This window comes from Oryzias latipes, chromosome 22 (assembly GCF_053564925.1).
Source record: "Oryzias latipes strain Hd-rR chromosome 22, Olatipes_Hd-rR_3.1".
In the NCBI taxonomy this organism is placed as follows: domain Eukaryota; kingdom Metazoa; phylum Chordata; class Actinopteri; order Beloniformes; family Adrianichthyidae; genus Oryzias; species Oryzias latipes.
The window spans coordinates 15,609,328-15,630,338 of record NC_136258.1 but is presented as its reverse complement, the minus strand read 5'-3'; the positions used below and the strand labels follow the sequence as shown (position 1 = coordinate 15,630,338).

The window sequence follows — 21,011 nt, the reverse complement described above, 5'->3', positions numbered from 1 at the left end:
ACATAAAAGCTGCCGTCTCTTGCGGTGTTGGAGATCACTTGCACGTCCCTCTGACATCACACGCGCAGATGATCCGGATACCCCAATCCCCCCTCCAACCTCTGAGACGCTTTAGTCTTCTTGAGACAGAAAGCCTCAAACAGCCTTCATCATGTCGCTCAACTGGCCGTCCAAAGACCACAAAAACGCGAATCCGTCCGCCGGGGCCGGACAAAAGCGTCTGCGCAACGACGACGCGGGGAACAAAGTGACGGTGGTGCTCGGCGCGCAGTGGGGAGACGAGGGGAAAGGAAAAGTCGTCGACTTACTTGCTACCGAGGCTGACATTGTTTGCAGATGTCAGGTAAATGTCTAAAATGGTCATTTCAGCCTAAATGTATAACGGTTTTTGCATAAATGTGACGAAAATGCGCATCGGGGTTCTAATTTGGCACAACAGGTGTCCAAGCCTAAATCACTTAAAAATCCTTCACATTTGAAACATTTAAAGGTGATTGCACCTTAATGTTGTATTGTTTGTTTAGATTTCGACTCATGTGTTGGGCTTTTGCTTTGGAGACCCCCAAAACATGTCTGGCATTCCCTATAATGTCAAATGTCATGACTTTTTGTTCACCCAGTTTAGAGTTGCTCTGCTGCTTCAGCTGAAAGGCAGACTTAAAAAAAAGAGTTAAAAAGAAAATTAAAAAATACCTGGTCTGTTTGTGACACACAAGACTACAGAGGTAAGAAACACTGCAACCTGTCAAACAGTTGTGTTGTATGCTGAGAGGACGAGCACCCAGTGTTCTGGAGGCTCAAAAGCCCCGCCCACCCGGCTGGAGAGGTCACATTCTCAGGGTTGATATGTGAGAAGGCCAGGCATTAGCCAGGGTGGGGGGCTTAGCCAAGTCTGTTTAAATAGGTGCAGTGAAGGGTCAAACCAGGAAGGAAAGGGAAAGGCTTAATATCCTTAACAATCACTTCATGTTGCAGCATCTTCTGAGGTGATCTACTTCTTTGATATACAGGGTGGCAACAATGCAGGGCACACTGTGGTTGTGGACGGAAAGGAGTATGATTTTCACCTTCTACCCAGTGGAATTATTAACTCCAAAAGTGTATCTCTGATTGGTAAAAGCCTCCAACTTGAGTCTTTGAGGAGACCCAATGAAACTCCTCTTGACTCTTGATTTGCTCCTCCAGGTAATGGAGTGGTCATACATCTCCCTGGATTGTTTGAAGAAGGAGATAAAAATGAGAAAAAAGGTATTTCAGCGTAAAAGTATATGAATGGTAGAGTGTGAGTGCTCATCCAGGTGTGTCGCCTCATTTTTCTGCAGGTCTGAAAGGCTGGGAAAAGCGACTCATCGTTTCAGACAGAGCCCATCTTGGTTTGTAAATAGATATTGGCTTTATTTAATTTTACTGAAGCTTTTGAAGTCAAGATTTTAAGGAGTCTGATGGCTTCTCCACAGTGTTTGATTTTCATCAAGTCGTCGATGGCTTACAGGAGACGGAGAGACAAGCACAAGAAGGGAAAAAGTAAGAAAGAAATACAACAATAAACCTAAAATCTCTTCGAATCTTCCTGGATCTCATGCAAGATGTCCCATTACAGCATTGGAACAACCAAAAAAGGAATTGGTCCGGCATATTCAAGCAAAGCATCTCGGACTGGACTGCGTGTGTGTGACCTTCTGGGGGACTTCAAGGACTTTTCTACAAGGTGTTTAGTGATGTTATTTAACTTTATTGTTTAATGGAGTCAAATCTATTCCTTTACAAGAAGAAATAAGATTTTAATTTCAAAAAATCCTTCCAGATTTAAGAATCTGGTTCATCAGTATCAGTCCATGTATCCGTCCTTGACAGCTGATGTTGAGGAGCAGCTGAAAAAACTGAAGGTAGTTGCTAGGTTACATTGCTGAACCGCTACCAAAAGCTGCTTTGACTAAGCTCTCATTTCGGCAGGAATATGCAGAGAGATTGCGCCCAATGGTCAGAGATGGGGTCTATTACATGTACGAAGCTCTTCACGGGCCTCCAAAGAAAATCCTGGTTGAGGGGGCAAATGCTGCTCTGCTTGACATTGACTTTGGTATGTTTTTATTAGCATCATTTATTTTCATTGCATTCATGACAATACATTTTTAAATGGAAATTGGGTGTTGTAATAAATGCTCCCATTCAGGCACATACCCTTTTGTGACATCATCAAACTGCACCGTGGGAGGAGCGTGCACTGGCCTCGGCATCCCTCCCATGAATATAGGTGATGTGTATGGTGTATCTAAGGCCTACACCACTAGAGTGGGAATAGGAGCCTTCCCCACAGAACAACTGAATGTAAGTGCTTGAGATTGCTTCTAAATGGCCATTAGGCTAAACTATCACGTGCTGTTTTTGCTATTCTGGTCAGTAAAGAGGCATGTGCTTCCTCAACACTGACAAGTACAGTTTGTTATCGTGTGACTAACTATCAGGTTGTTTTCTAGCTTAGTGCAGCTGTCATTTTTTGTGAAAGAGCAATGTCCAAACTCTCTTCCCCTTGTTTGCAGCTCACATGCTCACAGGGTTAAATTTAGGGCAAGAGTGTCTGATCTGAGGTTAAGTTACCTGTCACGGAAACTGAGGGGGGATGATTCAAGTTGTTAAATCCTCTCCTTCAAGGAACTTTGTTATACTCCGCTGTTTGTTTCATATCCTTAGATCTATATGCGTATAAATAAGTCTCAAACCTTACTTTCTTCTTTAAAAGGCGGTTGGTGAGCTGCTGCAGACAAGGGGTCATGAGGTTGGCGTGACTACAGGAAGGAAGCGGCGTTGTGGCTGGTTGGATCTTGTCATTGTCAGATACGCTCATATGATTAATGGCTTTACAGCGTGAGTGGCTCAAAAAATCTTTTTTTTAATTTCATTTTTTATTGCTGATTGTTTTATCTTACGATGGTGAACTATCATATGCATAAGTTGTGTTTTTTTATATTTCCAACAGCATTGCCTTGACAAAACTTGACATTCTGGATGTGCTGGATGAAATTAAAGTTGGAGTGGCGTACAAACTTAATGGCAAAAGAATCCCCCATTTTCCAGGTACTTAACTGGGAAAAATGCCAGAAAATACATTTCTTTTTAATATAATGAGTTAATTTATTATCTGAAATAACACATTTTTCATTTTTTCTTTTATTTATTGTAAAAACAGCCAACATGGATGTTTTGCACAAAGTGGAGGTTGAGTATGAGACTTTCCCTGGTTGGAAGACAGACACATCTGCAGCCAGGAAGTGGAATGACCTCCCAGCCAAAGCACAAAACTACATTCGCTTCATTGAAAACCATATTGGAGTTCCCAGTATGTATGACACAGACTGTTCCCTTTTATTTAGAGGAATTTACCACTGACTTCTGGAGCTTGGATATGGAAAATTAAAACTAAACAAGACAAACAACCGAAATCTATATCTATGTATAAATATGGCAAACATAGGATAACTTACATATTGCACTTATATATGACACATTTAAACCATTTTATATTAAATCAAAATGGGCTTAATAATTGCTTGAAAAGAAGTAGGAGAAGCCATATTTGCATCTAATCTTTTCCTCTCTGTTTTTTTTCCTTAGTCAAATGGGTTGGTGTTGGGAAATCAAGGGAGTGCATGATCCAAATGTTCTGAATCAGGATACATCTTGGCAAAAGAAAGGATTCAACCTGTTAAAGCAGATAATAAATGTCTGTTATCATGAAATTGTGTTGACTCCTTGTTTTGGGAAATAATAAAAAAAACTATTTTGCTTTAAATATAGACTTATTCCCTACTTCTAACTATTTTGTATTCAATATTTTATTACAAGAAATAAAAACACACGTTGCCAACAGCACTAGGCTGCGTCACGGCAGTAATTTCTCCTGTAGTTGTCTGATTGGTTATACTTACCACGTGACACATTTGCGCGTCTATGATTGGCCCCTTTCCTGGCACCCTCCAATTTTCCCGCAACAAACAAGTGTGAAAGTATCTGCGTAGCAGCACATGCTATGCACGGTTAGCAGCCGATATGCCTAAACGAACTTGTCCTTTCCCCGAAGTCTTTTCTTCTCAATATAAGATACATGTCAGACAGCAGGAACTGAACAACTATGGAGTGTTTGGCAGCAAGTATAGACAAGAGATATACGGTAAGTACACGCGAGGACACTATTGCATAGCTAGCTAAAATTAGCTTTTCGTTGTGCTTGACGCACTTAGTTACTTGAAACTACTCGTCTTTAAAGCTTTTCTGGTATTCATTTTTTCAATGTTTTCATTGTTTTGTTTTTATTTTAGTAAACTTGTTATTCAAACTTCGCCTTATGTTGTGCCTTATGTTATGTTGTGTTACGCCTTATTATATCGCCCGGCTTAAGTTAGTTTAGCTTCAGGTTAGAAACTTCTACTGTTTACTGAAATCATCGTCACTGACTGACTGACTGTTTTCTGAAGATAATCAATATGCACTTGATTTTGTTACTTGAAAAGAATCTGACTGATCCGAACCGGATTACGAATACTGTTAAACTATCAAATGAATAAATCATAATAGTAAACTTTATTTGTATAGCACCTTTCAAGATAAAAATCACAAAAGTACTTCACAGTAAAAAAAAAAAAAAAACAGAATATAAAAATAATTAAGAAAAAGCAATTTTAGCTGCTTTTTAAAAGAAAACCCTGAGTCTGCAGATCTGAGGCTGAGAGTAAGGGAGTTCCAGAGCGATGGAGCCCCTGCTGCAAAGGCTCTGTCACCTTTAACCGGGTTCTCTTTACAACCAGCAGACCCTGATCACATGACCTCAGGGACCTGCTGGGGGTTTACGGCTGCAAAAGGTCTTTTATGTATAGACCGGTACTTTGCTATTAAGAGCTGTGTATGTTAAAACCAGGATTTTAAAATGCACTGGGTAGTGGATGGGGAGCCAGTGCAGCTGGATTAATAACGGGGTGACGTGTGAAAACCTGGAATGGTTTGGTTAAAAGCCTTGCAGCAGCGTTCTGGACAACCTGGAGCCGTTCTAAAGATTTTTTGCTCGAGCATGTGAAGGTGGAGTTGCAGTAATCAAGACGAGATATAAAAGCGTGGATGAGCATCTCCATCTCAGAACGCAACTCAATTGGACTCAGTTTTGCAATATTTTTAAGATGACAAGAACAAGAGCGAACAAGTGACCCGACATGACAGTCGAGGGATAAAACCGGGTCAAGGATTACCCTGAGGTAATGAACCGGCTTGGCTGTTTGTGTTTGTTGTTCACACAGAAAAAACGAAGAACTTGCTTTTCAACGGTGCCAAAGCTGTGATCAGTACAATATGGACCGGGGAAGAGAAGAGTGCAGCTCCGCAGCCCTCTGCACAAACGGATTCACCTGCATGCAGCAAAACCCTTCTGAGAGGACAGATGCTGATTGGCCACGACGGGAGACTAACGAGGGCGGGTGCTGCTAAAGGTGAGCCTGAACAACCAATCCATACGTTCTGAGAGGTATATATTAGAAAGAGGGGGAAAAAAAGGGTGTTCGACTAGCAGTCAATAAAGTACTTTGCTGGCTATAGCTACCAAAATATAGTTTCAGTTTGATTAATTTGTTCATTTTTTAATGCAACTTTAGTTTATTTCCTCAGAAGTTTTTTTTTTTTTACACAGGTGGTTTTTGTGTGCGCTTGTTTTAAGCTATTCCTTTTCCAAGCCTTGAAACAAGCTTTGAAACAGTTACTGTGACTTTACTATACTTAAAGTCATAGTACGTATATGTGCATGTGAATAAAAATCCTCTTTGTGAGTTAAAGTCCCACTCAATCATATTTGGAGTTATTTTTAAATTGTTCCCAGGGGTCTTTTAATTATGATTATGCCATTTTTAGCCAAAATCATAAAACTGTCTTTTTCTTGGACAGTTTCTTTAGACCCAGCAGGATTTCGTTAGAAATTCACCTTTGAGTTGTTTGCGTGACTGTGGGTGCGGAGTAAGCTCGTCCCTACTTCCTGTCATCCATCTGTTTACACGCTGTCCCTTTAAGAATGGCAAGCAATGGTGGTGCTATCCAGCCACAGGCCAAATCCCAATTGCGTCTCTACCTTTGCAGCTTCTCCCTATCCCTACATTTATCCCTTCAAGCGGAGAGATATTTGGATGTTACAATTCCCTGATGACGTCATCAATAGTCGCCGGTCATGCAAGTCAAGCAAGAACAAAACCTCAACACAAATTCCAAAAGACGGATGTATTCAACAAAAACCTTATTTTCACATCTCCCTTGGTAACTAGCCTGCATATAAGGTGCAACTAAGCTGTAAAAATGTTTGTTTAACAAAGCTTTTGTTTTGTGAGCTGCTGCTAGTTTTAGCATCTTGTAGAGAGAAACACTTCTCGCGCTAAACGGTCTGTTTCAGGTGTTGAAATGAATTTGTTGTACTCCCACTTTTAATAGCAACAGCCTTCAAATGCATTGTGCAGCATGCGTTTTGTGCTCAAAGTCTTAAGCCACAAAACCGAGACAGTTCCATATAAATGAAGAAACTGTGACTGTTTTGGGAACAAGCCTCTCTTTAGTTGTGCATCTGCGTGCAGCGAGAAGCGGGCATGCTGACCTTGCTCCGAGCAACGGAAGCCCTAGAAAGCAGAGTGCTGGGAAAATAAAATCCAGAATTTCCCAAGAACTAATCTTCTTAAATAACAAATTCGACTTTATCAATAAAAATCGATTTCTTGTCCAACCCCAATTGAGAAAAGTACTCAAACACAATTTTAAGCTCACTTTTCCTTAAATATTTTCCCCATCATGAGAAAAACATGTTTTGTAATTAGATGGATCTTTGAAGCAGTATCATATTGCCTCCCATTTTTATTTCTGCTTATGTTTAATATCCTGCCATCACAATAACCTGCAGCTGGTAGTTAAGTCATTTACTTTTTGTTGCTCTATCACCTTAGCTTCATAGAAAAGTGACCCTTAAAAGCTATTAAACTTTTTGTTGACATATGACAAAGTTTTTTCTATAGCAGTCGTTCTTTTCAATGTTAGTTTATTTTCTGTCAGCTTGAGTCTCTGCCTTTTTGCCCTTATTTGTACGCTTAAAGCCGGTGACCTAACAGTTTCTAATAGTGTTGTAGAATCTAGAGGCCTTCTTTTTAATCGTTTGATGGTTCCAGTTTTGCACGCTACTGCCTCCTTGTGGCTAGAGTTACACATTACCACCTGGAGTAGGTAACGGGTTCGTAGTTTTAACATACAGGATCGAAGCTGCTCCGGTTCTTTGTTGTTACTTTAAGATTTTTTACATGTTTTTTTTTTCATCGTTGATTAATTAAATTAATCATTTTTTCATCTTAAACTGGGATTTAGACATTTTTAGTTTGATTAGCTAAATTCTTGGGTTTAAAAAAAAAATTAATGTCCACCAAAACAAGAACATGTTTTAATTCTTTTTCCCTGTGCAGATGTTTTAATTGTTTGACAAAAGCTTAAACTTCTTGGGTTTTAGGCCCCTTGGATCACATTAACCCTTGTGCTGTTCTAGGCACTTTAACATTGGGAGTTGGGTCATCTAGACCCACTAGACAGTGCACTGAACCTTTTTTCTTCAATGATTTGTGATCTTCTCTGGTGTCCATGGATTACATGAAATCCTCTTCACCTTTATCCACCTTTGTCATGGTAGGAGGAACACGTCAATGTAAGGGTGGGGTCATCCAAGATAGCACGAGGGTTCAAAGGATTTGGTTCACTTAATACTTTCCACCAGCAGGTGGCAGAGTTCATACAAGTTTGCCCACCTTATCAGACTAACTTCACTGCTTTGCTAAAGGCTCATGTTTGTGACTTGTCCAGGTAACCCAGTGGGTCCCACAGGTTGCTGTGTGTGTCAGAAGAGCCAGGGACCCAGGACGCCGTGTTCTCAGTGTGATCGACTGGCGTGTTCATCCTGTGTCCGACAGTGCTCCAACTGCTGCAGCTTATGCTGCTCTGTCTGCACCATCTTAGAGTAAGTTGAAAACTTGAAACTAAACTCTGTTCACCCGTCTCTATACAAAAGCCCGTTAAACTTTGATTGAAAGCCTCTTTACAGTTATTGTGCCTCATTGTTGTAACAAATGTTCATTTTAATCAAAAATCTATTAAGTAAAAAGCAATTTGTTTCTGCAAGTCTGCCACTCCTAAATTACTGTCATATTGATATTCACCTGTTGACTCCTGCTGATTAAATGACAGCCAGAGTGTTTTTCAAAGCCTTAAAGAGCCACTAGATTATTCTTATCATGCGATCAAAAATTGGGCCCAATCATGTCGTTTCAGACTTGATCGGAATTGAATGTTGAATCCCGATCATAATCAGATATTCATTTTATCCTCATTATTATGATCAGTGCCATATATTGGAATCTTATTACAACAGATATATTTTCTGCGCTTGGCCCATGTTCACAATGTTTTCTAGTGCATGTCTGCCCCCTTCATTGAAAGAGGCTTGGTGTGAAATGTCAATGGTGCAAATCTGGTGAATCTTGCTCCAGGCTTTTTCCTTCACAGCTCTGTTCCGATACACGAAAGACCTGGTGTCATAGAATTCCTGCTTCCTTAAAACACAAATATTCATTTCTCTTCCATGGTCATTTTTCATACAGTCGGCCTCTTCTGTGAATGAAAAGGGACGCCAACGATACTTCACTTTTACATCTAAGGCCCTGATTGCTCAACGTTTGACCTGGTTTAACTTTCAACGCTCGTTCATTTGCTACACATGTTTTTTACATGGAGGCTAAAAACGGCCGTAGAAACTTGCACAGCGATGCGTGAACGCCAGGGTCATGAACTTCATTGGAACTGGCCGCTTGAACCTGAGTTGCAGAGTGTGGTGTGAACGTAGCTTTAAGATCATTGGATGTTGGTTGGAAAAGCTCGTGAATGTAAACGATCCTTCAGGTTTGGTTCAAAGACTTACAAATATGTTTCTGTCAATATAAGTAAACCCCTGATTGATTTGAAATGAAACCTAAAGAAGGTTGCTTTAACTTTAATGCATTTCCATTAAAAATGAACCAGGACAGTGTTTTTTCTTTTGGTTTTATCCTAAATAATGCATGTTGGAGATTCTATTTACTTATGGAGTTTAGTCATATTGGTTGACGTCAAATCCTTCGATCTGTCAAACCGTTGGTGCTCACTCACAGCTGCCACGACATGAAACATGCAGTAAAAACCAAAATCAGCAATAACTAATAATTAACTCATAATTACTCAAATGAACACAGTTTTCCATTTTTATTAAGAATAAATAGAATTTCTTTAAACAACTGGTCCTCCCATCCTATTTTAAGATTTAGGTATCTTGATCAATCTTCCTGTCTTCCCTTAAGGGTATTGTTTTATTTCTGTTTTTTTCCATAATTTTCTTTTGACTACAACATTTCTTGAATCCAAACTAAAGAGGATGAAGCTTCACACAGGAGGAAGCATACTTTAGAAGCTGAAAGTGGGACTCTTCGCTTTCAGTCAACTGTAGTTAAAGTTTTTTGTTGTTTTTATACATTCCTAATCATAAATCACATTGAATTAATGAAGAGGCTGTTTGAATCATAACGTGAGGAATCTTTCATGTGTTGCAGTTACAGCGGGCGGTACGATGAAGTACTCTGCTGCGGCTGCTCTACGTAAAGGAAGACCAAAGGCTGGAACACAAATGTATATTTAAACACTGTAATTGCATTAATTGATATTTTATACCCTTTTTTTCTTAATTCATGTTTATGTAAATATTGTCATTTGAAGGTTTGATTGAATAAACTTGAACCCTTTTTAGAAACGTTTTTGTGATTGTGGTTTTGTATTGTCTATTTTACCTTTTAATAGACACACAAATATAGAAAAAGGAGCTCAACATGGAGCTAGAAGGTTTGGGATGACTGCACAGCGGCAGGAGGTCGCGCCCTCCATACTCGGTGGAGGAATAAACCACCCAAACTTAGAAAGTATTCCTAATCCACTCCTTGAATGTACCAAAGAACAACATCTGACTCCTTGTATTCTGACTGACACTGATAATCAAATTGCAGCTTGTCCACACTGACCTTGTACATCTACTATCAAATGTATTTCAAATAAAACAAGTGCTGAGCGGTAAAGCAGGCTGCAGTCATCCCTGCTGGACGTGACCTTTGGGTGGAGTCATCTCTTTCAGTTGGCTGCTGCTCATCGCAGACGACGATCCGTTTCAGGGTCAGATGCTGAACGCTCTGAGTAATAGTTCTTCATGGCAAAGGTCCACAACGGGACTTTAGAAAAGTCTCGTCTTGTGACACTGTTATGGATACGGGCTGGGATGAGTGAGTGCATGTGAGCTTTTTAGTCACATCGGCTGCTCAGCGGCCCAGTTGTGGCCCCCGTCTTTTGGGAGCTCTTGCAGTTGGTGGCCCAGGGCACCGCTTGATTTCTGCTTGAGTGAGCAGACAGCTGCTGGCAAAGGGTGGCGTCAGGTTGTCTGCACATTACCCGATAAGACTCATGAATACGGAATACTTGAAAGAAAAACATTTATTGTTGAAGTCTGAACAGTTGATGTCATGGCCGCAAGAAACGCCGCGACTGATGCTGATCAGATGGAAGAAATCACAGTTCCTGCAACTTCTCATTTAGTCTTCGACCAAGCGCCCGTCTCTTCTCCTTACAGAGCTTTGAAGAAAACAGAGTTGTCAGGCTTTTCCGTGCATATTTATCCATGCAACTTAAAGGTCATGTTGTACTTTTCTTGCCAAGAATGCTCCTCAACTCCCCCTTGCTACATGTGTGTCTGTAGGGGGGTGGGGGGTGCAGATAATCACCCACGGCGCTCCAGACAGCACCAACTGCAGCAAGCCAGCAGGAGCACGTGGCTTTGTCTTTCACCCATTCTCTTGGGGACCAGCTGTGGTCTGAGTGCGGCGAGCATCAAGTCCAGTGATGCTGCTGCTATTAATATGCATCAATGAGTGTGAGTAAGTGACAGCTGTACAGTGGACCAAGGACACACTGCCTTGGCACAGTCGGGGCCAACCTGTCCAAAAAAGGCAAACCCAGTGTGAGAGCTAAGATAAGTTGATATGGATTTATGCTCCAGCGGTAGTCTGATTTTGGGTTGTCCCGTGGAACTTCAAATCTGCCCTAATGTGGGGTGGGTGGGGGGGGGAGTGGCAGGAGGAGTGCAGAAAAGGCTCACATGTGGCTTTTATAAGCAGAGAAATTTGGAACTGAATTAAGATTTATTCCTAAGGACAAAGGGGATTTGCCTGAAAGTCAAACAATTGCCTCCTCCAAAATTAAGTGGATGATAACCATATGCATGTGTAAGGCGAAGGGGGGGGGGGGGGGGGGTCCATGTGTGTGTGTTGCTTGTATACAAGCCTTAAGTGTGGCTGTTTGTGTGCCCTTTCTCAAGTGTGACCACCTGTCTTTTGTTAAGAAATAAATAATAAACACACCAGCTGTCCCTGGCAGTCCGTCCCCCTCAGAGGTCAAGGGCTCCCACCGCTGGCCTTGTTCAGGTGTTGGACACTCACAACTTTCCTCTCAACTTCTCTCGAGTGCCTCCAAGCACACCAAATGAGCAAAGCGACTCTCTCTACGGCCGCGTGGAGCCCAGCTCGTCAGCCGGCGGCTAAGCTCTATCACATGGCCCTTTTGCTCTCCCCGTGAAGCTTTTGCTGCCTAAGGAACACACACCGTGCCGCTTTAAGCACTGAATCCCATCAGGCAGATGTTGGTGCCACATTGTGCTCCTGCTCTTGTTTATGGCGTGAAGTGGCCTCAACATTACAGAGGGCCCTTATTTACAGCACTGTGCACTGTTCGGAGTGTTTGCGAGTGATCTTGGGAGGACATTGTTTTTCTTTATGCCGGAGCTGCCTGGCCAGCGCCGCTGTGTCGTCTGCATGTGCATAAAGTACGTGCTGGGGAGCTGGGCCAGACAATAGCCTGGCTGAGCTACTACCCACGCACACAATGGAGTGGTGGGATGAGGCTGGGCTTTGGGGGGCCACAGTTTTGGGGGCTGGAAGTAGGATGGATGGGGGGCTGGGGGTAGATGGATGCAGCCCTTGTCTATATGGTGTTCCCAGAGTGGGTGAGCTGGGATATCTTGGGGGAGGGTGGTGGGAACCCGAGCAGATCCCAATTGGAAAGCAAGGAAAGCAGCTGGATTTCTTTCATGGTGCAGCAGGGAGATAATTACCAGTTCCAAGATGCTTCCATATATTATATAATTTCTTTTTATGGTTTATAATGAAGTTTTGAACAAGTATCACCAAAAATAATAATAATTAGGGGAGTTTACGGTTTCAGAGGGATGGAGCCTGGAAGAACCAGCATCATCCTGTTGTTTGTGTACACACACACACACACACACACACACAGCATGACCTCATGTTGCTGCTGCATGTTCAAGCCTCGGCGTAAAGGAGAAGAAAGGAGCTTCACACGAGCAGAGAAAGTTGTTCCATTTAATTCTATGAATATTCTCCATAAAGACCTAAATCAAGATTGTCACATTTCCACAGCACACTCACACAAGCACTCTCCAAAGGCAAAGAAAATGCACTTACAGTTATAGATCAAAGAAAATTGCCTCAATATCTAAGCAACGTCAATTCCGCATAAAGATTGTCCTCTAATCTCTACGCCACTAACACCGAAGCAATTGATTACTATAAAATATACCTCTTATTAAAAAATTATATTAAATTCAAGTGGCACTTCTACAAATTCTATTAAAAAGGTTTTTGTTTTGTTTTTTACTTGACATGTAGCTTTTTTTTTTTTCTTTTTTTTTTAAACCAAATGAAAACAGACAGTCAAATTTTGCACGAGAAGCATTTGTAATAATAAATATCTCTCATGATTTTGCACATTTTCACAGTTGTAGCCTGCTGTAGACAACATTTCCAGGATCAACAGTCATTTTCAGACCGGAAGGATCATACAGCATGAATCAGGCGAAGGTAGCCCTCCAAGGGTAGAACTGTTTCAAGTCACAATCTCTTTTTGTTTCACATTCAACACAGACAGAAAAACAAAACAAAAAAGAAAGAAATTGTTAGTTCCCAGTAGTACTGGCTTGATGAGAGCCAACACAAAAACTTCATTTGAACACAACTAGAACAGATTTATTCACAGAAATTGTCAAAAACTCGGTGTCATATCTTAGAAAGCAGCACTAAAACAGAGTCAGAGCTTTCAGTGTAACAGTTTCACATGAAATATGTTTAAAAAAAAAAGCAACAAGAACAACAATTTTGAATAGTTTAATGTCAGAGGACATCTGTTTCTGCAATATGAACTTTACCCCCTACAGTTAAGGGGGAAACATATGTTTAATATTTCTGAAAAATAAAACGGTGGGAAAAAAAGGCTTCTCCAGATGCAACACCTATTTGTGTGTCTACAAGGCACATTTGGTGACCATCCTGGAGGTATAAATAAAGACTGCAAACAAGGACAAGAAAAATTCTTTACACATTGTTAGTCCTTCTACTATTGTACAAAATGTACATCAGAGAATCAGAAACCGTTCTGAGTGGCACCAAACTAAAGTGTTTCCCCATGAAAAAAAAGAGGGAAAACTCATTTATGATCAAAATTTGCAATGTCAGCACTGGACAAAAACTCTCAGATACACTTTTTTTTTTTTTTAGTAATGTCTGACAAGGCAAAAAGGATTTCCTTCAATTAAAAAAAAAACATACTAAGAAGTCTTGATTAAAAAAAAGAAAAAAATAAGCCACTAGATGAAAACCAGGGAACATAGTCAGTGTAGTTAAATCTAGCGGTGTTGATTCTATTGTCATAATCTTCATAGGCCTCTCCTCAATGCAGAGAAATGGGTTGTTGATGCCTTCAGAACAAAACCGCCTGTTTACAGCCCTTGCTAAATGCATTTATCACATTCCAGCAGCTCTGTCCAATGCAGAAAAGTGCAAAGAAAGACATGGAGTCCCTTTCTTCTCCACAGCTAGGAGAAAGATACACAATGATCCCTTGAAAACTACCTGGAACTTGTAAGGGAGGCAAAACAATGACGCCACTGTCTCATTTCTATAGGTAGCCTGTGCCGTGTCGGTGCGGCTGTGCTTGAGAACAACAGTTTCTTGTGGTAGAACAGAAGTTGAAGTGGTTCCAGCAGCTCTGATTTGAATTGAGCTGGAGCTCAGTAATGTCTTGAATATGATAAAAATAAAAAAAAAGAAGCAGATTCCCTGGGGAAGACATGACACTAAGAGACTGGAGTCTTAATAAGACACCTTTTCAATGATGTAACATGAACAAAAGAAAATTGATAAATATTATATATTTACAATAAATACAACAAACTGTAAGAAATAGCAGCCTAGACAATAGTGTTGAAACTATTTGCATGCTAAAAACAAGTGCTTGTCTATGTTCCATGTGACAAAAAGTGAATTTTCTGTTCAGACTTCTAAACAATATATTAAAATACAATAACAGTAACTTGATTTGCACAAAAAAACAAAACAAAGAAAACCGCCCCAACACCAGTTAATGAGTACCAAGATCACTAGGCATGACATAACGAGCTTAAAGAAATATCAACTAGGCCTACAGTAAACCCTGAACCAAGTTTAACTAATAAATACATTCTGATCAAGTCTTCTCAGGACAGATTAGACAAATAAACTTTAATGTTACACCCTTGATAAGAATCCGTACAGCATCTACGTGAACAGAGAAAAGGGCATCTTTCCAGCCTGAAGTATTTCTTTTAAAGGAAGCATCACTTGAGACTTCATCAGTAGTAACATCCGCTCAGAGAAATGAGGTTCAACATAAAGAAAAGCCAGCAGACTGAGCTGAATGGCACAGCTTTGATGACAGTGTTTACACTATCCACCATTAGTCCTGCCCTCTTGCGTTTTAAATTCCATCTTTGTCATGATAGGAAAATGATCCATTAAGCTATGAAACATGTCACAAAAACTGGATTGAGTTGTGGCCGGCGGCTGACACTTCCCATCACACCGCTCCATTCCAGTTGTTTTTTTTTTTATCAGCTAAAGATTAATCGTTACCTTTGCAAATACCTTGCATGTTTAAAGTTTTTCGAGGCCTCCAAAATGTTTCATTTGACAAAAGAAAGAAGAAAAAAAAGTTGGCCATACATTTGTTTTGTAAGTACACCAGGAGTTTCAGTGCAGAGTACCAGAGTCACAGGTATTAGTTTTTAAAGTTGATAACCTCTTGTTAAGTGTAAACCCATCAAAATGTGTTCACTCGCAGAGGAAATCAAGAAAGGACTTCTAACTTAACCCAAGGCAAAAAAATAAAACTTAAATAAATTAACAGAGAGTTGATGGTCTGTTTCTTAGTCACACACAAAAAAATAATAATAAAACACTTTCCATGAAAAGAAAACATACTTCCAGTAATCAGACTTCATAAGCTTTGCTGCCTTGTGATATTTCACTTCAGAACTACAATCTCAAAAAAGTAATAAATATAATAAATGGAGTTGTTAAATCCAAAATAGAATATTACTACTCACGGACGGTTTGGATCTCCCATTTGCACAAATAAAATCTAACTCTTACGATTGCGTGTTAGCATTATGTGTCTCCACAAAGACATGAGCGTGTGCTTATTATTTCTTCTTCTTCTAAGCGTTTTCTAAACTCAAACAAGTGCAACATCATTCAGCTTGAGCTTGACAGCCTTCGTGTTCTTCTGAACAGCCTGTGCACGCCTGCCTGACTGCTTCTGACCACCGTGCATGCTTCCACACAGTGCAGAGCAGGAGACAGCTGGAGATTTGCTGCTGTGTGTTCAAACTTGAGAAATGCCACATGGGGGTGGGGGGGTGAGGATCAAACAGATATGTCTCTGACAAAAAAGAGGAGAAAAAAATAACAGCAAAACTTGATCAGTAGTATGTTTCAGTGTAAAAAAAAAAAGAAAGACAGACATTCTGTCTGGGGTCATGGCACTGGTGAGAGGCATTTTTATCCAATGGCGAGAGTCTTGACAAGGCCACAGTGAAATTTCCTGATGTGGCGGTAGAGGTCCCCGGACTGAGTGAAGCGGCGCTCGCACCACTTGCAGGCATGAGGCTTCTCACGTGTGTGGACCACAGCGTGCCGGCTCAAGTTATGGGAGTACTGGAAGCTCTTGCCGCACTGGCCACAGGTGTATGGCTTCTCGCCAGAGTGCGTGCGCTCGTGACGCTTGAGGGTGTACATGCAGGAGAAGGTCTTGTTGCACTGGATGCATGTGGGGACAGAGCCGTCTGGAGATAGCTTGGAGCGGGCGCCGTCCTTCTCCCGGAAGTGCGAGCTGAGGTGCAGCTGCAGGACGTGGGGGCTGGGGAAGCATTTACTGCACAGGGGACACACGCACACCTGTTGCCCTGGGGGCAACAGCACCCCGCTGGAAGTGGAGATGTCTGAAGAGGCCAGGTCATCCTCCTCCTCCTCCTCGCTGTCCCCCAGCAGCCTGCCCCTCCCGTCCACCTCCCTGCCTGGGGCGCCCTCCCTCCCTCGGCAGGCGTCCCCCTCCTCGTCCATCAGGTCCTCCTCCTGGGAGAGCAGGGCGGCTGTAGCACCGTTGTTGCCTTGGAAGAGGGCAGCGAACCCTGTCACCACTGAACTCCTGGCACTATTCCCATAGCGCTGGCTTTCGGGGCTCATCGGCTCACTGTCCTCCTGCTCTGACAGCAAGTCGTGTTCGTCTTTAACAAGTGGCTCTGTGCCCTGCTGCTGGCTGTCGAGGGCCAGCTGTCCCGAGACGTAGGAGGGGTGTAAGGGATCTCTGCTAGACAGAGGCTTGAAAGACAAATCCAGTGCACAGTCCATGTCATCTGAAGCCCGGGACCTCTGGGACAGCAATACGGTGGAACTACTGACATCAGCTTTTGTTTTTCCAGCTGTTTGGACGCAGGGCTCGGCCTCTGCTGACACATAATTGACACCTACAAGGTCCGGGGACCTGCCAGAATGACCGTTCGCCTGCTGCCGGCTCTGCGTCGACCTATCACAATCTGTGACAGCCAGTCTGACTTCACTGTTGTCGATGTCAAACTCTTCTGCAGGGGGGGCTCTGTGAAGCCCCTGGGACTGTGTCTGGAGCTGTCGCTGAATGGGCTGCTTAGTGTGCAGCTCGCCATCCGAGGAATTCTCCCTGTCCAAACAGCCCAGTCCCAAACCCTCACCCATCTTTTCATCCAAGGAGGAAAGTTCCTTATCTTTCAGCTTACCTTTGCACACTTTCACTATATCATACATGTGAAGATAACTGGCTGCTGCCAGAACATCCTCCACAGGCAGAGTGCTGAACTCTAACTTCCCCTCATACATAAATTCAAGGAGCAGACTGAAAGCCGGGGCTGTCACAATGTCACTGTTGAGATGCACAACGTCCCTTTTGTCTGGCTGATCCCTGTAGAAGAGATGGAAGTACATGCTGCAGGAGGCCAGCACGGCTCTGTGCGCTTTGAATCGAGCCTCCCCGACGAGAACAGTGCAGTCACAGAGGAAACCTTGGTGACGCTGCTGACTCAGACACTGCAGCAACTGGCGGCTATGGTCTGGGAACTCCATTCTTCCTTCATAACCTGATGGGAAACAGGAAAAACAGGATACTCGGTGAACCAAGTGAACACATTTAGAGGACACACAGCTGCTGCGTAATTTCAGAGTGACCAAAAACAAAACGATTTCAAGAGCGTCAGCATAAAAAAAAAAATAAAGAAGTCTATATTCGGAGGTTAAAGTTGAGAAGATGAAGCCTTTACAGCAAGGGACCCACCCGTGTTTTAGCAGTGTGATCCACTTTACAAGTTGTTTCAAAGTATCCAAGCGCTTCAAAAGAAAAAGAAACGCTAGAAAAAAAAAAGCGCGACGCACCGGCGCTTCTCCAAACGCAAAACAAGGGTGTTTACAGAACAAGCAGGCGGCTCCAGGAGTGATAGGACGGGGGGAAAAGGAGGAAGGAGGAGAGTAAAAAATAAGAGCAGTGCAGAGTGAGTAAACTGGTGCTCTGTTTGCTAATTACACTGCAAGCTGTGGAGTCAGCTGCTCTGACATCACCGCAATGGAAACGCTACCTCCAGCTGTGCTCCCCTTTGAGCCATATGTTAACGCTGGGCTCCGCAGGCACAAAACACACTACAAATTTATACTAAATGGATCAAAAACGCTCAATCTTATCAGATTGGGGAAATTGCGCAACTTTTTTTTTTAATTGGTGGATTTATCCCAAAGCGCATGGAATAAACTCCTTCTGCGCTGGTCAGATTTACGCGCACAACTGAGCACTTACTTAAAAGGATTCGCATCCACTGAGGGTGTGAAGAACGAATAAAGTTTGCACTATAGAGGAAACGTACGAACTAACATTACATTTTCAAAAAGGTTTAAAAAAAAGAAAGAGAAGAAAGAAAAGAAAAAGAAGTGTTCGGGGGAGTCAGGAGGGCCAAGGGCGCAGAAAACCCGAGCTCCAATTCCGTGCTGGGAAACGCAATGCTGCGAGCTTTTTAAACAGCGGAGGAACTCAGCAACTGCGCTAAACCAAACGAGAGGACACTGTGAAGTTTCCCGAAAACGCAGCACTTACACTTATCCCGCCCGCTTCAGTCGTCTCTCTTTTCTTTGTTTTTTTCCTCCTATAAACCCCGCCGTCCTTTCATGATGTGCAGCCAGATGTTCGCTTCGCCTTGTCGTTTCTTGAGCTCCGGTCCGACCCTGGGAAGGCAGGCTGCACTCAGCGCTGCTGTGTGTCAAGCAGGTTGATAATGGCACAAGTCTCGCGATATCGCCGGCAGAAGTTCAGCGGCGCTGTGTGAAGCAAGGAGCAGCAGAGGGTGGGGGGTGGAGGGCATCAATTGGCTCTTATTAAAACACCTGTCCCACCAACAGGGTGGGCTTTCAACGAATTCAGCTTTTTTAGTGTGGACAACTGCAGGAAATGTAAAAAAAAAAACAAAGTCTTAATTTTTGGACATAGTTTTGGAAAAAAATAAAATTATAGACGCTAGCATTTCACAGAAATTTGGAGCTGTTTGAACTTAGTTCCGAAGCAGACTTGAAATTTAAACAATTTAGAAAGCCTTAGGGAAAAACTGTTGCATGTGTTCTTTTTTTAATTTTTTTTACATCTGCTTTGGATAAAAGAAGCTCTTTTGACTCCCAGAAAACTCCTATCTGTGGCATCAGAAGTGATCAAAAAAGTGTAAATCACACATTTTATGCATACTGCAGAAGGTCAGTCTTTTGGGATCTTTTCAAAAGCTGTTCTCTATAATCCTGCTTTGAGTCGTGGAATTCCCTGGCACCGGACCAACCCCTGCCTTTGTTTTCCCAGACAGAACCAGGCGTTGGAGGTGATTTATTGTGCTCGGACCATCTCAGGACAAAAGCTGTGGTGATTTTAAAATCTTTTTTTTTTTTTTTTCAAAAAACGTCAATTATTTGTTTAGCTTTTTGAAAAGCAGAGTGTCCATCAATCATTTAAAAAGCACTGGATGGTGACAAAATAGAGAAACGGAGGCTTGAAGTTGCAGCTGCTCATCTCGTGGCCCCTCTCCTCCTCTTTCCCCCACTGCCTCCCGCACTCCCCCAACCGCTTCAGTCACCTTTGCCCTGTCTTCCAGCTGTTGTGCGTTTTTGAAAGGGCCATTTACAGCTTCTTGCAGCCCTTCTGACATGGTGAGGAATGGAGCGGTGTGACGGGAAGTGTCAGCCACCGGCAAGAAGGGGCCACCAGCTAGATTCTTGTCCACTTACCGCTTTACTCCATTTTTAGCCTGACGTTTTCAGTTGAGGAGGGAGGACATCAGCGCAAAATGGATCTAATGAAAAAAAAAAAAGGTTTTACAGCAGAACTCACACTTACATTTTCCGAGTGTTTGCCAACATTAGAAACTTGCTTTCAAGATACACATCCGTGCAGGAGCAGCAATGCGGATAAGAATAGGAGCAGCCCTGTGATTATCTGGACCTGGCAAACGTAGGCGCCCAGTAGAGGAGGGGTGTGTGTGTTCACAGGGCAAGACAAAGCAGTGGTTGTGCCTGCGGACCGTGGCCTCAGTGGAGAGAGGCTCAGCACGGTGAAGGTTCTCACACACAGAGAAAAGATAGAGGCAGAGAGAATAAGAGTGGGGGAGCAGGGACAGCTAGAACACTTCCTGGAGGTTCATTCTTCCTCTCTGCAATCATCAATGGCATTCTCCCCCTGACCCACTCCTCTCTCAGACAAACAAAAGACCCCGCATTCCAGTGTAGCCTCACTGGCCAACCAGCCAGCCATCCAGCCACAGCTCGACCTAACCACTCTCCCCGCTGGACCAGAATCCCATCACAGAGGCAGGGTGCTTGGGATGCAACTCCACATCTACGCTTTTTGAGCCAAAACGCTGAAAGCTGTCACGTCTTCCCTCTTTTGTTCAAAACAGGTTTCATGGAAACCCCAAATTCAGACGAACACATCTGGAATGAGGTGAAAACTTTAAGACCCATGCTGATGAAAAGTGTATGTTTTGGCATTTTTAACACGTTCTTGTGGCAGCTTTTTTGTGATGGAGGACAAATATAAAGAAAATTAAGATTAAAATGAGTTTCTGAGTGTTTCTTTATTCAAATTGTGGTTAATTAGTAACAGACAAAAAATGCAGTCTGGAAGGGCTTGTGCCTGTTACAAACTACAATCAGAAGGACCCAAGCTCCCTGCTCTGCTGCATTCTGATACATCCACTTGCAGACATATAGATCCATGTACGTCTTCATTTTCCTCGTCTGCATCAAAACTGTACAGCTGGATAGCTCCAATATTGCTCGCCATTTTTGTTGCACCACGAATGTTAGCTTGGGTTTGTGAAGGGTTCTGAGGAAGCAAGAAAAAGTGTAAACAATGCAATCATGTGAAATGAGTGTAGGCTTACTGCCTGCCAGCAGTCCTGCCCATAATTCAAAGGTGAAGTACTAATGAACGCCTGCTGCTCTGCAGAATCTATG

The 21,011-nt window shown here is 42.5% G+C and overlaps 3 protein-coding genes across 4 annotated transcripts; 2 read left to right on the top strand and 1 right to left on the bottom strand.

The window, feature by feature from the left end:
* Positions 1-30: 30 nt before the first annotated feature.
* Positions 31-4,168, top strand: adss1 (adenylosuccinate synthase 1). The gene is made up of 13 exons (XM_004082354.5): positions 31-343; positions 1,011-1,113; positions 1,186-1,248; positions 1,323-1,373; positions 1,458-1,524; positions 1,601-1,708; positions 1,805-1,886; positions 1,954-2,080; positions 2,174-2,328; positions 2,741-2,865; positions 2,978-3,075; positions 3,188-3,337; positions 3,613-4,168. Exons 1-13 carry the CDS (start codon positions 152-154, stop codon positions 3,663-3,665), a joined length of 1,374 nt encoding a protein of 457 aa, XP_004082402.1. The 5' UTR covers positions 31-151; the 3' UTR covers positions 3,666-4,168.
* Positions 4,034-9,829, top strand: siva1 (SIVA1, apoptosis-inducing factor). The gene is made up of 4 exons (XM_004082355.5): positions 4,034-4,168; positions 5,286-5,474; positions 7,858-8,011; positions 9,633-9,829. Exons 1-4 carry the CDS (start codon positions 4,048-4,050, stop codon positions 9,679-9,681), a joined length of 513 nt encoding a protein of 170 aa, XP_004082403.1. The 5' UTR covers positions 4,034-4,047; the 3' UTR covers positions 9,682-9,829.
* A 2,654-nt stretch (positions 9,830-12,483) lies between these two features.
* Positions 12,484-19,890, bottom strand: zbtb42 (zinc finger and BTB domain containing 42). 2 transcript variants are annotated; one of them, XM_011490456.4, is made up of 3 exons: positions 19,785-19,890; positions 18,616-18,957; positions 12,484-17,614 (listed from the first exon to the last, which is right to left on the bottom strand). In XM_011490456.4, exon 3 carries the CDS (start codon positions 17,598-17,600, stop codon positions 16,008-16,010), a length of 1,593 nt encoding a protein of 530 aa, XP_011488758.1. In that variant the 5' UTR covers positions 17,601-17,614; positions 18,616-18,957; positions 19,785-19,890; the 3' UTR covers positions 12,484-16,007. The 2 variants fall into 2 exon arrangements, with proteins under 2 accessions (XP_011488758.1, XP_020569273.1); XM_020713614.3 differs by lacking the exons at positions 18,616-18,957; positions 19,785-19,890 and adding an exon at positions 17,809-18,066.
* Positions 19,891-21,011: the final 1,121 nt, after the last annotated feature.